This window comes from Boleophthalmus pectinirostris, unplaced genomic scaffold, assembly GCF_026225935.1.
Source record: "Boleophthalmus pectinirostris isolate CB_2022bp ecotype Guang Dong unplaced genomic scaffold, ASM2622593v1 HiC_scaffold_17, whole genome shotgun sequence".
In the NCBI taxonomy this organism is placed as follows: Eukaryota; Metazoa; Chordata; class Actinopteri; order Gobiiformes; family Gobiidae; genus Boleophthalmus; species Boleophthalmus pectinirostris.
The window spans coordinates 18906155-18918591 of record NW_026571115.1 but is presented as its reverse complement, the minus strand read 5'-3'; the positions used below and the strand labels follow the sequence as shown (position 1 = coordinate 18918591).

General features: G+C 37.0%; 2 protein-coding genes across 2 annotated transcripts; one reads left to right on the top strand and one right to left on the bottom strand.

Annotated features, from left to right (window-relative positions):
• Positions 1-8697: 8697 nt before the first annotated feature.
• Positions 8698-9650, top strand: LOC110169630 (dexamethasone-induced Ras-related protein 1-like). The gene is made up of 2 exons (XM_020935194.2): positions 8698-9021; positions 9127-9650. The coding sequence occupies exons 1-2, from the start codon at positions 8751-8753 to the stop codon at positions 9648-9650; spliced, it is 795 nt and encodes a 264-aa protein (XP_020790853.1). The 5' UTR covers positions 8698-8750.
• Positions 9651-10381: 731 nt separating this feature from the next.
• On the bottom strand, positions 10382-11449 carry med9 (mediator complex subunit 9). The gene is made up of 2 exons (XM_020935355.2): positions 11334-11449; positions 10382-11110 (listed from the first exon to the last, which is right to left on the bottom strand). Exons 1-2 carry the CDS (start codon positions 11414-11416, stop codon positions 10891-10893), a joined length of 303 nt encoding a protein of 100 aa, XP_020791014.1. The 5' UTR covers positions 11417-11449; the 3' UTR covers positions 10382-10890.
• Positions 11450-12437: the final 988 nt, after the last annotated feature.

The window sequence follows — 12437 nt, the reverse complement described above, 5'->3', positions numbered from 1 at the left end:
ACCCATGGCAACAAGGCACTCTAAAGCACTATTATATCAAAAGCAATTACATCTGTCAAGGTAACACTTTTTCAAGTGCTATATTTCTATAGAAAAATATCACAGTAAGCAAGAATATTGAAACTATGCTATGCCACTGACACAATAACTGTGAAGCAGGATCCAAGTAAACTTGTCACAATAAATGCTATATCAACTTATGTTTCAGTACGATAGTATGATAGATGGAAGGCTCAGTTTTAATCATGCATACTTTTAGTTTGTACTAGTGAGAAACTTTTTGTCATTTTTCGGCAATACAATAAATAGCTTTTATTTAAATTCAAACCAACTATTAAAGCGTCTCATTCTGTTATTTATATATTGTGGCTCAAGTTTTTAGCAATATAAGCTCTATTCTCGCTTACGTCACAAACCAGGAAGACTTTTGGAAAGATGCGACAACTTCCTAGGCACAGTTTTCTTCATTTTAATGTCATTGTAGCGTTTCGTTATGTTTGGCTACTCAACAATTACAGCCATACCTCAGTTTTCATCATTTCCCCACTGACGCACAACTCCGAGCACACTGTGAACATGCCATTAGAAGAGATGAGGGCACCAAATTCAAGATGATTCCAAACTGCACATCTGTGTGCAGTTTTCATTTTACAGCTGATCACATTAACTTCGGTGGGTTTTATCACAGTCAGTCGGTGAGCTCAGTGTTGGTAACTATACTGAAAGTTGTAATCGTATCTTTCCAAACATCTTCCTGGTTTGTGACGTAACCTGAGCAGAGCTTATTTCACATGTTTTGGGGGTGTGGGTTATTGTGTCAGTGGCATAAATTAGTTTCAGTAATAGTATACAGACATAAATATTGAAAATATTGTTCTATTTATTGCATGATTGCAGTCAATATTGAAATTATTGTGACAGGCCCCAGACCTCAACACAACTGCAAAACCAGCAATTAATTAGATTCCAATAACCTACTCTGCAGCTAACTATATACTCTCTGATATATTCCTGTCATATAATTTAACATTTCATATTTCAGTCTTCTTTCTAATACTACTGGACATACTTCTTCATCTATAACATAATCTAATCACAACGCTTAACAGAAAATGGCAATTCACTGTTTTACTAAACCCTAATTCTGATTGGCAAACAAAACAAAGCACACTAAGCACATTCTTGATCTGTTTTTATCTAAAGTGTTCCCATACCTTAAACATCTTAAGGACAAACCCAAACACATCAACAGAGCAGTAATAGTAAACAGTAACATTGGGCTTAATTGTGGATCCAGCATGAATATTATTGTACCATTGTAACAAACCAGGTCCTGCATACAGCCTTAGTCATTACAGACAGGGGACGTGCAAATAGGTCTATTAGGAAAACAGTGGGAATGTCCGATGTGTCCGCTGAGAGACGGCCCTTCGGCGGTTTCTCAGCGCTCTGCAGTATTGGCTTCACGCTGAGACACAACAGGCACAGTTACACGCAGCGGATGTAAACAAAAACACGAGGCCTCTGGGTAAGACCAATCCCGTTATGAAATACTACTTTGTTTATATACCCAGCAAGATGTTGTCTATATTGTTTGCATGTTTTAGAAATTAATTAATAACTATAATTAGATTTTTTTGGCAACTACTGAGAGCATAGATTTTCCTCATTCAATTTGTCATTCACAACAAAAATATTTAAATAAATTATACAAATCATAAAGTAACAAAATGTCAAGATCAGCTTATCACCAGTACCATGGCAATGGAGTGGTTGGCTGCTTTTATGACTACCTGACTCACACACTGAGTTTTTGAAACTTTTTGTTTTTTGAACTCAGTTTTGAACATCATATTATGGAGTTTTAACCAACTAAAAAGTGTAACTATGCAGTTCAAAGGACACAAGTAAGGGACTGCTGGATTTAGTGAAATGAGCTGTTTGTTTTCCCAATATCCATGGAGACTGTCTTGAGTGTTACAGTAACTTCAGTATTTGTAATTAGTTACTTTCCACTCCTGCATGCAATAACCTCAGATGTCATACTATGAAAAAATGTGGTAAAAAGTCATATGTGAATCTGATAAGTGTAAAAAAAAAAACCTGTCTCTGTCTCCTCTTCTGTCTTCAGTGTCTAGATATGAGGTCACGATTTTTCACCTGCCTGCCCCAGTGCTCTGACGCAGACAGCAGGGCAGGGCCAGTGGTGAGTGGGATTCCAGAAGAATTAATCACATAGTGTAAGTGAGCGCTAAACCATGATGCTCTGTGCACAGCGGCCTGATGCACAAACAACACGGCTGTGTGACTGCTACTGATTCGGGTTGATTAGCCTCAAGAGCAAAGATCTTGACACTGTTACAAAACTACAGAACAGCAAAGAAGGCAGAAGTACTGTAAAATAAACTAGAATTGTGAGTGACCCTCAGTAGTCTAACCACAGGCATGTGATCATTTGATAAACCAACCAAGCATGGGGGAGGATATCAGTAGGATTTTATTTAATTCGTACTACGGTATCTAATATAATATAATTCGAAATCTGATATAATTCAAAATGTGCCTTAACATTCTAGTTACATTTCTAGATTTCTAGATTGAATGCACATTTTGAATATTTATGTATATTCAATATCTTTTACATTCTACTTTATGTTGCAATTGTGGGACAAATAAAAGTTATCTTGGTAACACTTTATTACACTTATTAACATCTAACTACCTGCTAATTAGCATAGTTGTATTCTGCCATTAGTTAGACATTTACAAACACTATTAATACACTCCTTATTACTGCTTAGTAGTATGATACTAGGACATTCTTACCCATGAGTTATGATTCTACCCTATCTTTCTCTGTCCATGTATTGGAGCAAAATTCGTCTTGTCCCAGTACAGATATATTGTAAGCAGCTCTTGAGCTCTTATATCTTTTGTCTATATATAAATATGAGCCTCTGATATTCTACAATACATGCAATATACGAATGACGCTTAGTCTCTGTCCTTGTAGTTCAGATTGCATCAAAGAGGTTTCCTCGTTGTGGGACAAATAGTAATTCTCTTACTCTAGTGTCCTCATACACTGCAGTGCACACTGACTGGTGGGTAGTTTGTTGTAGTAAGCCCAAAAGAAAAGTATACTTTTTTTTTTATTGTTGATGTACTTGAAACTACTGTTTAATTCCTGTCATGTTAATACAAAAATCTACTGCGAGAACTATAGAGTTTTCTACACAGGATTCTTTCATCCTTAGTTAGGCAAATCACTGAACTATGGGCCTAAAGCAGGTTATTACATTGTTGCATTGCAGAACTGGCACATATGTAAGTAAAGTACATGCTGAAAGTATCTATGTAGACTCTATAAGCATAAGTCACTGATTGTCCCATGCGTTAGGTGCATGCAGTAGATTTAATCTTGGCCCGTGGTGCAGACTTTATGTACTTTTAATCCACATAACCATTGTTGCAACTGTTTGTAGGACATAAAATTAAAAGCATGGCAGGTCTTCTCTTCTGTCTTCACCTTCTCTCTCTTACCTCCTGCCATGGCAGTGGTCCCAGCATGAAGCCATTAGTGTTACGTAAACAGCACATCAGCAAAGGGCACTGCTCACTGACGTATTTTAAGGTTAAGCATTTATAAGATCACTCTGTGGTAGTCACATTTACCAGCTCCACTGAGGTAACACCCACTGGTCCTGGCCATTAGCTTTAATATAGACTCGCCCAGCACTGGAAACGTCCAACTCCACCACAAAGGCCAATTTTCCAATTACAAGTGACCTGCCTCAAAGTATCCAATCAATGAACAGAGTTTGGCCATACTGAAAAGAAGTCATTTCAAAAGAAACAGTCAGTGAGTCTCCATGTTGTCTCATTCTGAAAGCAGTAATCTAAGCATCCAACTGCTGCAATAGCAACACTGAGAGCAAGTGGTACATTCTGTATGGGCACAAGTAGCATTAGGAGTTTAACTTGGAATGTGTTAGATAAAGCTACGGCCAAGCAAACATATTTTTTACCTTTTGTTTTCTCCTTTTAAATTCAACTTTCACAGTGTCAAGCCAAAGGTCAGAACACGCTGCCATTATTAAAAGGTTAAAGGAGGTCTTTTGTTGCAGTCTCACTGTTATGCTATTTATGTATCAAATTGCAAATCAGTGTGTGCATCTATAAGCATGCTATAAATAAGTTACAACTTATGGAGTATCAAAAATCTGATTAAGACAAAAAGCAATTAAGTAATAAAGATACAGTAAGCAGAACCATGACAAATATACTAGCCATGTGTTTGGTCTTGTCTGGCTCTGAGTTTGTAATTTTATGTAGATTTGGTCTGATACTGTTCTAGTCCTGGCTTAGTCCAAGTCTAGCCATGTTTAAGTTCCAAGTTTAGTCTTGGTTTAGTCCACAGTTTCATGCATTGTGTGTGCAAGTGTGAACACACCCTAGAGAAACTGTGACTGGAACAGTCTGTATTTTAACTGCTCTTATCACCAAAGTTTAAAAGTATACCGAAGCACTCAAGAAGCCTTCCTCCCAGCCCTCCTGCTGAGAAAACAATCGAAAATGATGTAAAAAATGATTCCCCCATCAACAAATCCTCTCACAGCCTCTATACGTCTTTTCATGATTGCCACACGATATATTTTGGTTCTGATACTGATGTTGTGTATGTCATGCCGTGTCTAGAGCAGTGGAGTTGCTTGTCCTGATTACTAAGAGCTGACAGATTGCTGCTTTATCTAAACATACAGGTGCTTGAGATCTGAATCTGGTGCAAGGCCAGGGCTGTGATTGGCTTTTGTATTGGAAATTGTATACACTACTGCTTTATTCAACAGAAAGGCCCCGACTGACACGCAAATGACCGCCGTCTCACGCCATCACAACACAGCTTCAATCTAGACTACTCTCATATGTTTTGAACAATTGCACAAAATAATTATGCATAACATTTTACAATTTTATGTACAAGTACTTGCCAAGGCATATAAAATATCAAACAATTTTGTACTGTTAGTTCTACTACAAGGCTACCAGTACTAAATTTTGAGTAAACAAGCATGGGACTGGAGGGGATTTGTGTAAGGAACTAAGATTTTTTTTTCCATGTGTTTACATTTAGCCTGTACAAAAGAAGCTGTTGAGTTACACCATCTTACAAGTTGAACTTGCAAAACAGCACTACAAAACTATATAAAAACATAAACAAATACATTATGAGGTGAACCATTATTATAAATTAAATCAATCCCACCTAGTTTCGTTCTCATAGACCCAACCTCCTGTCTCATCTTTTGTGTGAATTATCCATTGTCTCACCTTAAAATATTGTACCAGATACTTGGACTACAACAACAGTGACAAAAATTACTATTATCACATTTGTACCACTCCTTCGTCACATGGTTAAATTTTTTTTTAAGAAATACATATTTACACAATCACATACATATTCATTTTATCACAATTGCCACACATTACCTCATGTACCCTGAGCCTTACAGACACCTTTATTCACCCCATATGCTTGAATCAACTGCTAATGAGAATTCTCACCACAAACTGCGTGTTAAACATATTACGTGCGTGAAGAACCATCGCAACCAGTTGACGGTATGATGACACTCTGCCAGGGAGGAGCTGCTGTGTTGTTTCTGTATTTTTACATCAAATACGTCACAGATGCTCATACGGCAACACCAGTCAAATAATAGTCTTTTTGTGGTTTTACGTTTCACCTTTGACATTACTATGACTTATTAACATTATAAAGTTTTCAGTAGTTTGCCCTCAAAAAAAACAATCCCTCACAAAGATATAAGAAATGTTATGGGAATTATGTTTGAAAATATTGCTCTTATGTCAAATCTGATTAAAGAGATCAACCTACCAACACTATCCATAAATTCATAGTAACTACACTAGCAATGAGGCTTGGATTTAATGTGCTGATTTTGCAATGATTTACAGTGATTTATAAACATTGTATCTTTGACTTGTTTAGTCAAGTAATTATATCAGTAATAAATAAATGGTTAATTGTGAATAGATACATATACACTGAACTGTCTTTTAAGTTAATCAGGCTGACAGAAATTAGTTTTGCTTAAATATCATATGCTGTCCTGAAAAAGCTGCCAGTCTTTCTGCCATGTTTCTCAATATTTTCCTGTCCTCATTAATTATGAACTAAACCTGTCTGCCAGAGCAGTAGGACTAATGTGTACTTGTCCTTGTGGGCCGTACAGACTGGAGCTGGTTGTGTTTTCCATTCACCATGTTGCCAAGGCAGAGGTGGTCATGCTGAGGACAGGCCATGCTTCAGAACAACCTGAAGATACAGAACAGACTAAACTTACACAACAAAACACAAAACAGTCACTTTCCATATAGCGCTGACAGTTGAAACTGAAGCAAAGAGCAGAATTTTACTGTAGCATTTTCTGTTTAAGTTTAGGTTTGGTTTAATTATCTGTAATTTTTGAGCTGTTAATACAAAAGATAAACTCACTTCAGTGATATTCCGTTTCCCATTTTAAATATTTTGATATGTGTTCTCACTTCAAAGAGGTTTATTTCAGTCTTCCAATATTATTTCCAAATAAAGGTTTGTTTTAATATGGTATGTGTAAACAAGGGTCTGTTAAAAAGAACCTTTATTTGGATATGTGTTCTCAACTGTAAATTAAGCAGGACATTTCTTTTTAGAATAATTGCTACTGCTCATTAAAAAGTATGGAGTTATACATTTCTGTAAAGTGAACGTAAGATGTTGAAAGGCTTTAAAGGTGCACTACGTTACCTTTCTGGTGGAGTATTATATTTTTATATTCTACAGTATATAACATATACCACCAGACCAGAAGTTACCAGTGGATGAGATCTGTGGAGAGGAGACCCCACTCAGAATAAGAATATATGTTTTTGTTTTAACAATAAAAATGCCCGTATATGAATAAATACAACATTGATAAGTTTAATGCCATACTGGGGAAAAAGGCATCTCTATGGGTGACAAGCAGGTGTTTGACCCCCCAAATGAAAACAAACTTACACAGTCCACCTGTCAAGTCAAAAGGCAATCAAGCTTTTTTTTTGATTGATTGACTAATTGATTAATTTTTATTTCAAGTTTGTGCAAAGAGAGAAACAATAATCATGCATACTACATATACAGATTGTCATTCTCAGGTGAACTTAAATCACAATTCTGTTGTGCTGATCAATTTTAGATGATTAGTGGTAGATTTTTCTAAATGATCTTAGAATTTGTTTTTGTTTTTTGGTCTATATGTAAACTAGGCTGATAATCCATAGGCTGTAGGACTGGTTTATATTACAGGGTCTTGTGCACGTGTCCTATTATACATTTGGGAACATGCTGGCTTTATTACAGACCAATAGACCAGAGGCTCACTCGACCCTGTTATAAACCTAATGCACACCCGTTGGACAAGCAGGCTTAGGTACACCTATCTGATTTCACTCTACTAACAAAAAGGTCAGCAGCATTAGCTCCTCTGAAATCACGTAAATAGATGCCCCACTATACTCACAAGAAAAAACTGACAATCATACAGATGGAATATTATATTGGGTTACTAATTGCATAGGTCATGTGTTACTTACAGTTGTGCATGGTGCCAGGGCTTCATTTTACAATTTATGCTTGAGCTACAGTAGTGCCACCACACAGCAGTTACCAGGCTACTAAAATGCAGGCAAACAGTGCAGGATGTAAACTATAGCAGGTTAACTTATGCTTAACTTAAAATGTTCTTTTGTTTTTTGCTCCATGTAAATGTAATGAATGTTTTTCTCTCAGAAAGAAGACCTGTAGAAAGTGATAAGTGGTTAAGGTGCTAAAGTGATTGAGGCAGGTTTGAGTCACAGGCACCAGGCTCTATCTTTAGACTGCCTGTGGGGTATTTCGATTTACACATATGGGAAAGTCAATACAAATTGGACTGGCACAGCTCTGAAGAAGTAGATACACACACAGCTGTGTAACACTTTTGTGACGTTTTTACATTTCGCACAGAAATCATGGAACCTTGAACATAAAAATAACATGTTTTTTTTAGAGTACCACAGTCATAGTACAATAATGGGCTATAAACAGATCGAATAACCACAAGTACAATTATAATAACTTCTCAGTGATGACAGTATTGTGGTCCATGAATATTAGTCCATGAGTATTATTGAGATTGTTTGGTCAATTCTGATGCAAAGATGGTTCAAGTAGCCTGTTTGCCCAGAATCAGCAAACATAAACCTTTTTTTTTTTTTGTAAATAATAAACAAAGTGTTTTTTTTTTTTTTTATCAAATAATGAACTGAATTATTAACAAACTTTTCTTATGCTTTTACTTTATTTACCAAAAATGCATGCTAATTTACCTGCAATAATTACCATTTTTGTTATTTGAATGTGTTTCGCTTTGCAAAGATTTAGCCGAGTAATTTCTAATATTGACAAAAACAATACAAACTCTTCTGTGTAGCTGAGGATTTGGCAGCTGTGACGCACAAAAAACATGATAATTTCGGGCTTTGGTCCTGCTCCCCAAACTGGAGGAGAGGCATCATGACGCATGACGCTTTGGGGAGGCGCGACTACTTCTCCTATAAATTCCCTGTCAGTCGCACTCAGCCCTCAGACAGAGAGCGTTCATCTCTCTCGCATTTGAAAGGGATTTTTATTCTATTACAGAGCATTGCAAATACCAGCAAGAATGATTAAGAAAACGTCCTCATGCGAAAACGAGTTTGACATACCGGCCAAGAACTGCCACAGGATGGTCATTCTGGGCTCCACAAAAGTTGGAAAGACCGCTATCATCTCTCGGTTTCTCAACGAAAGATTTGACGAACACTATACACCTACAATTGAGGACTTTCACAGAAAATTCTACAGTATCCGAGGACACGTTTATCAACTGGATATTTTGGACACGTCTGGAAATCACCCATTTCCAGCAATGCGCAGACTTTCAATTCTTACTGGTAAGTCCATCCATATTATTAAAAGTATTTATTTGATCATCAACTGACTTATTATCATTACAATAATACAAGTAGCCAAACTAATAAACCTACTTGTCTTTATAGGTGATGTGTTCATCTTAGTGTTCAGCCTGGACAACAGGGACTCGTTCCAGGAGGTGCAGCGTCTGAAGCGCCAAATCCACGAGACCAAATCTTGCCTGCGAAACAAAACCAAAGAGAACGTGGATGTCCCACTGGTCATCTGCGGCAACAAGTGTGACAGAGACTTTTACCGTGAAATCCAGGAGGAAGAAATCGAGCAGCTTGTTGGTGGAGACGAGCACTGTCCGTACTTTGAAATCTCGGCAAAGAAAAACATCAATGTGGACCAAATGTTTCAAACTCTCTTTACAATGGCCAAACTTCCCAACGAAATGAGCCCCGACCGTCACTGCAAAGTTACGCTGCAATACTGCGAGGTGCTACACAGAAAATCGTTCAGGAGCAAGAAGTGCAAAGATGGGAACGCGTATGGCATTGTGGCACCGTTTGCGCGCAGACCCAGCGTGCACAGTGACTTGATGTACATAAAAGAGAAAGCCGTAGGCGGCAGCCAAACTAAAGAAAGGGGCTGCACCATTTGTTGACTGTTTAAAATTTTATTTTTTATTTATTTTTTTTTTGGGGGGGGGGGGGGGGGGGGACTACGGATTTGTGTGAAAGTTTACGGGGGCACATCAACCCTTACTACAGTGGACGTTTTGGTCCATGCAGAATCAAGTGCAGCTGTCTCACCTCATTTTTACAGGCTATATTGTAGTAATACAGTAGATGCTCTGAAATGTCTTAGGTCTAATCAATGTAGCCTCTTGTGGCACTTAAAAATGTTTACATTTTTGCTACCTGACTTGAATGTATGTAGCTGAACAAATATGAATTTTATGTATTTATTGTCTACAACTTTTGTACAAAGAGAAAATAAAAAAACTTTATTAACGCTTATTTTGAATTACCCCTTTTTCCAGCCAGAGAAAATATTCAAATTTGTACCTTCAAGTGAAGTCAAGTAAAAATGACACAAGGATGCCCAACAAACTGTAAATTAAAAACTGAATGCATTATGACTGAAAGAAAATTAGAAAAATTGTTTGATAAATAATTGACCATCACTCAAGAAAAAACTTAAATATGATCTACACAACAAACCACATACCTTTATGAAATGTGTGCAGTAGTCTGACAAAGCCAGTGGATTTCATGGCTACTGCAAGAAAACAGGATATTAGTTGTAACTGCAGACCTTCAAATTAAGATATCAATCCGATTAAGACTACATGTCCATGTCATAAGGGTATTAACCATTGAGAAATTCACTGAGTAAAATGGAAACCAACATTTATTACAAAATCCTGTACAAGGTTAGACAACAATAAAATGAAATTTCTGTGAGAAAAACATCTTTTACAAACATAAACTATGTCCTATCAAGAAATTTTAATATCCATACTTTTCAAACCTATGCTATTTTTAGTCCCTGTTTGGATATGAGGATACTGTGTCAGTCTTAGCAGCTGACATAGAGACTGAATATTTGGTTGAGTCCTTCAATATCAGAGTCAAGTCCAAGGTCACTTCCAAAAATGTGTTTGGAAAATGTGTTTTGTCTCTTCTTTACTAGAAAGCATTAAGTCCATTATCCAGAAATGACAGGAGACACATCTGGGTTACAGTAGCATCATGGCATCTGAACAAAAATCCAAGATGAGTCACGAAATTCAACGCTGGCTTTGTTAGATTTCCACAAGGCAATTATCCAGTTCTTGAATCAAACTGACAAGGATGTTGCGTAGATCTTGTGAGCCACAGTCTTTTGAGTACATCTGTACATCATGATGCTTTGGGCACATCAAACATACATAGACCTTTATACTTGTGCAGTAGTTGGTTCTTTGTGCGCACTTGCTCCCGTAGCGTGCAGAGCTGCTGCTGCTGCTCCTGTGGGCTGCACTCGATACCGGGCATGTTGGAGATCTGCTCCCGTGCCTCCTGGATCTTAGACTTTAGCTTGGTCAGTTCTTGGTGGACATCCTGGCTATCTTTGTCCATGCTAAAAAAAAAACAACAAAAAAACAAGTTAGTGCAAAAACAACCCCCCCCCCCAAAAAAAAAACAACAACAACAAAACAAAACAAAAAAAAAACACAAAAAATGGTAGCGAGTGAAAAGTGCAGCTAGCCTAGTGTGCTCGTATAGCCAATTCACAAACACACACATTACAGCAGTAACATACAACATTGAAACAACCAGACGCACACACATAACAACATTACCATTTTATAATATCGTGAACCAAAGGTAATAAAGACCAATCTTCATTTTCTTTCTCTTGAGTGGGCTGAGCAGTCGCCATCATGATTCACCGTGGCGCGGAAATGTGACGTCACAGGATGCGACAGCTAAACATTTCTTTTTCTTTCTACCATTATACTTCTATACTTTTTACACATGGATGATTTTACATTATATATTACGCCTATAATATATACTCTACACAGTACTTTTACTTGAGTAAAAGACAGAAGCTTTATGGTAACAGTATTAAATTAATTGTGTTTCTTGCACTGTTTCTGCAGATATTAGTTAGCCTACTTTTCTTATTTTTGTGATCTACTCTGAAAATACCCTTGTCCATTATTTAATGTTTTGTCCTTCCAGTTAACCTTACATTAACATTAACTTAATTTTTTTTTACTCTGTTGGACTACCTGATCATTTTCATGGAACACTGTAGATCTGCAAGAGGTAGTTTGGCTGTCCACCTCACATTAAGCATGAAGCATAGGCCTTTAATAATTAGGCTATGTTTTATAGTTGTTATAGTGTCACGAGTGTTGAATGCACAGTGTTTGGTTGAATGCTCAAATCAGGACTAAATGAAAGTAGGTTATTTTTTTCTGCAATTTATTACTGATAAGTTTTCATTTATCCTTTAACTAGAATGAACTGATAGTGACCCTCTGACCTTGTAAAGCCTTTAACCTACATCTTTATGAACTAGGGCATATAATGCACAGAACAAACATCAATCACTGGTGTCAAGAGATTTGCCTAGCAACTTCAAGTAGGCTGTCTGTCTTCAATATAGGCCGCACATATGAGATAGTGGCTTAAAATGAAAAGTGTGCATATATAGATGCGCCAGGTGTGCTAACCATTTGGTCTCATGTTTAATCATTACCCTTTCTGTGACGCCATCCTAATGCAAACTTTGATGTAGTCGCCAAATTTTAATTTGAACTTTCAAAATGACTAAGTGCTCTTCTGAAAAAGTTGTTGTTTTTTAGTCCATTGATGTCTTGATATTATTTAGCCTACTGAAATGGCCACAGAACAGCTCATTAACACATAAAAAAAAGATAAAAGATCTTGTTTGA

Bases quoted from the DNA above. Each gene is read 5' to 3' on its own strand.
- LOC110169630 (XM_020935194.2), top strand. From the start codon at position 8,751: ATGATTAAGAAAACGTCCTCATGCGAAAACGAGTTTGACATACCGGCC. The intron at 9,022-9,126 runs GTAAGTCCATCC...TTGTCTTTATAG, and splicing joins CAGACTTTCAATTCTTACTG to GTGATGTGTTCATCTTAGTG.
- med9 (XM_020935355.2), bottom strand. From the start codon at position 11,416: ATGATGGCGACTGCTCAGCCCACTCAAGAGAAAGAAAATGAAGATTGG. The intron at 11,111-11,333 runs GTAATGTTGTTA...TTTTTTTTTTAG, and splicing joins GTTCACGATATTATAAAATG to CATGGACAAAGATAGCCAGG.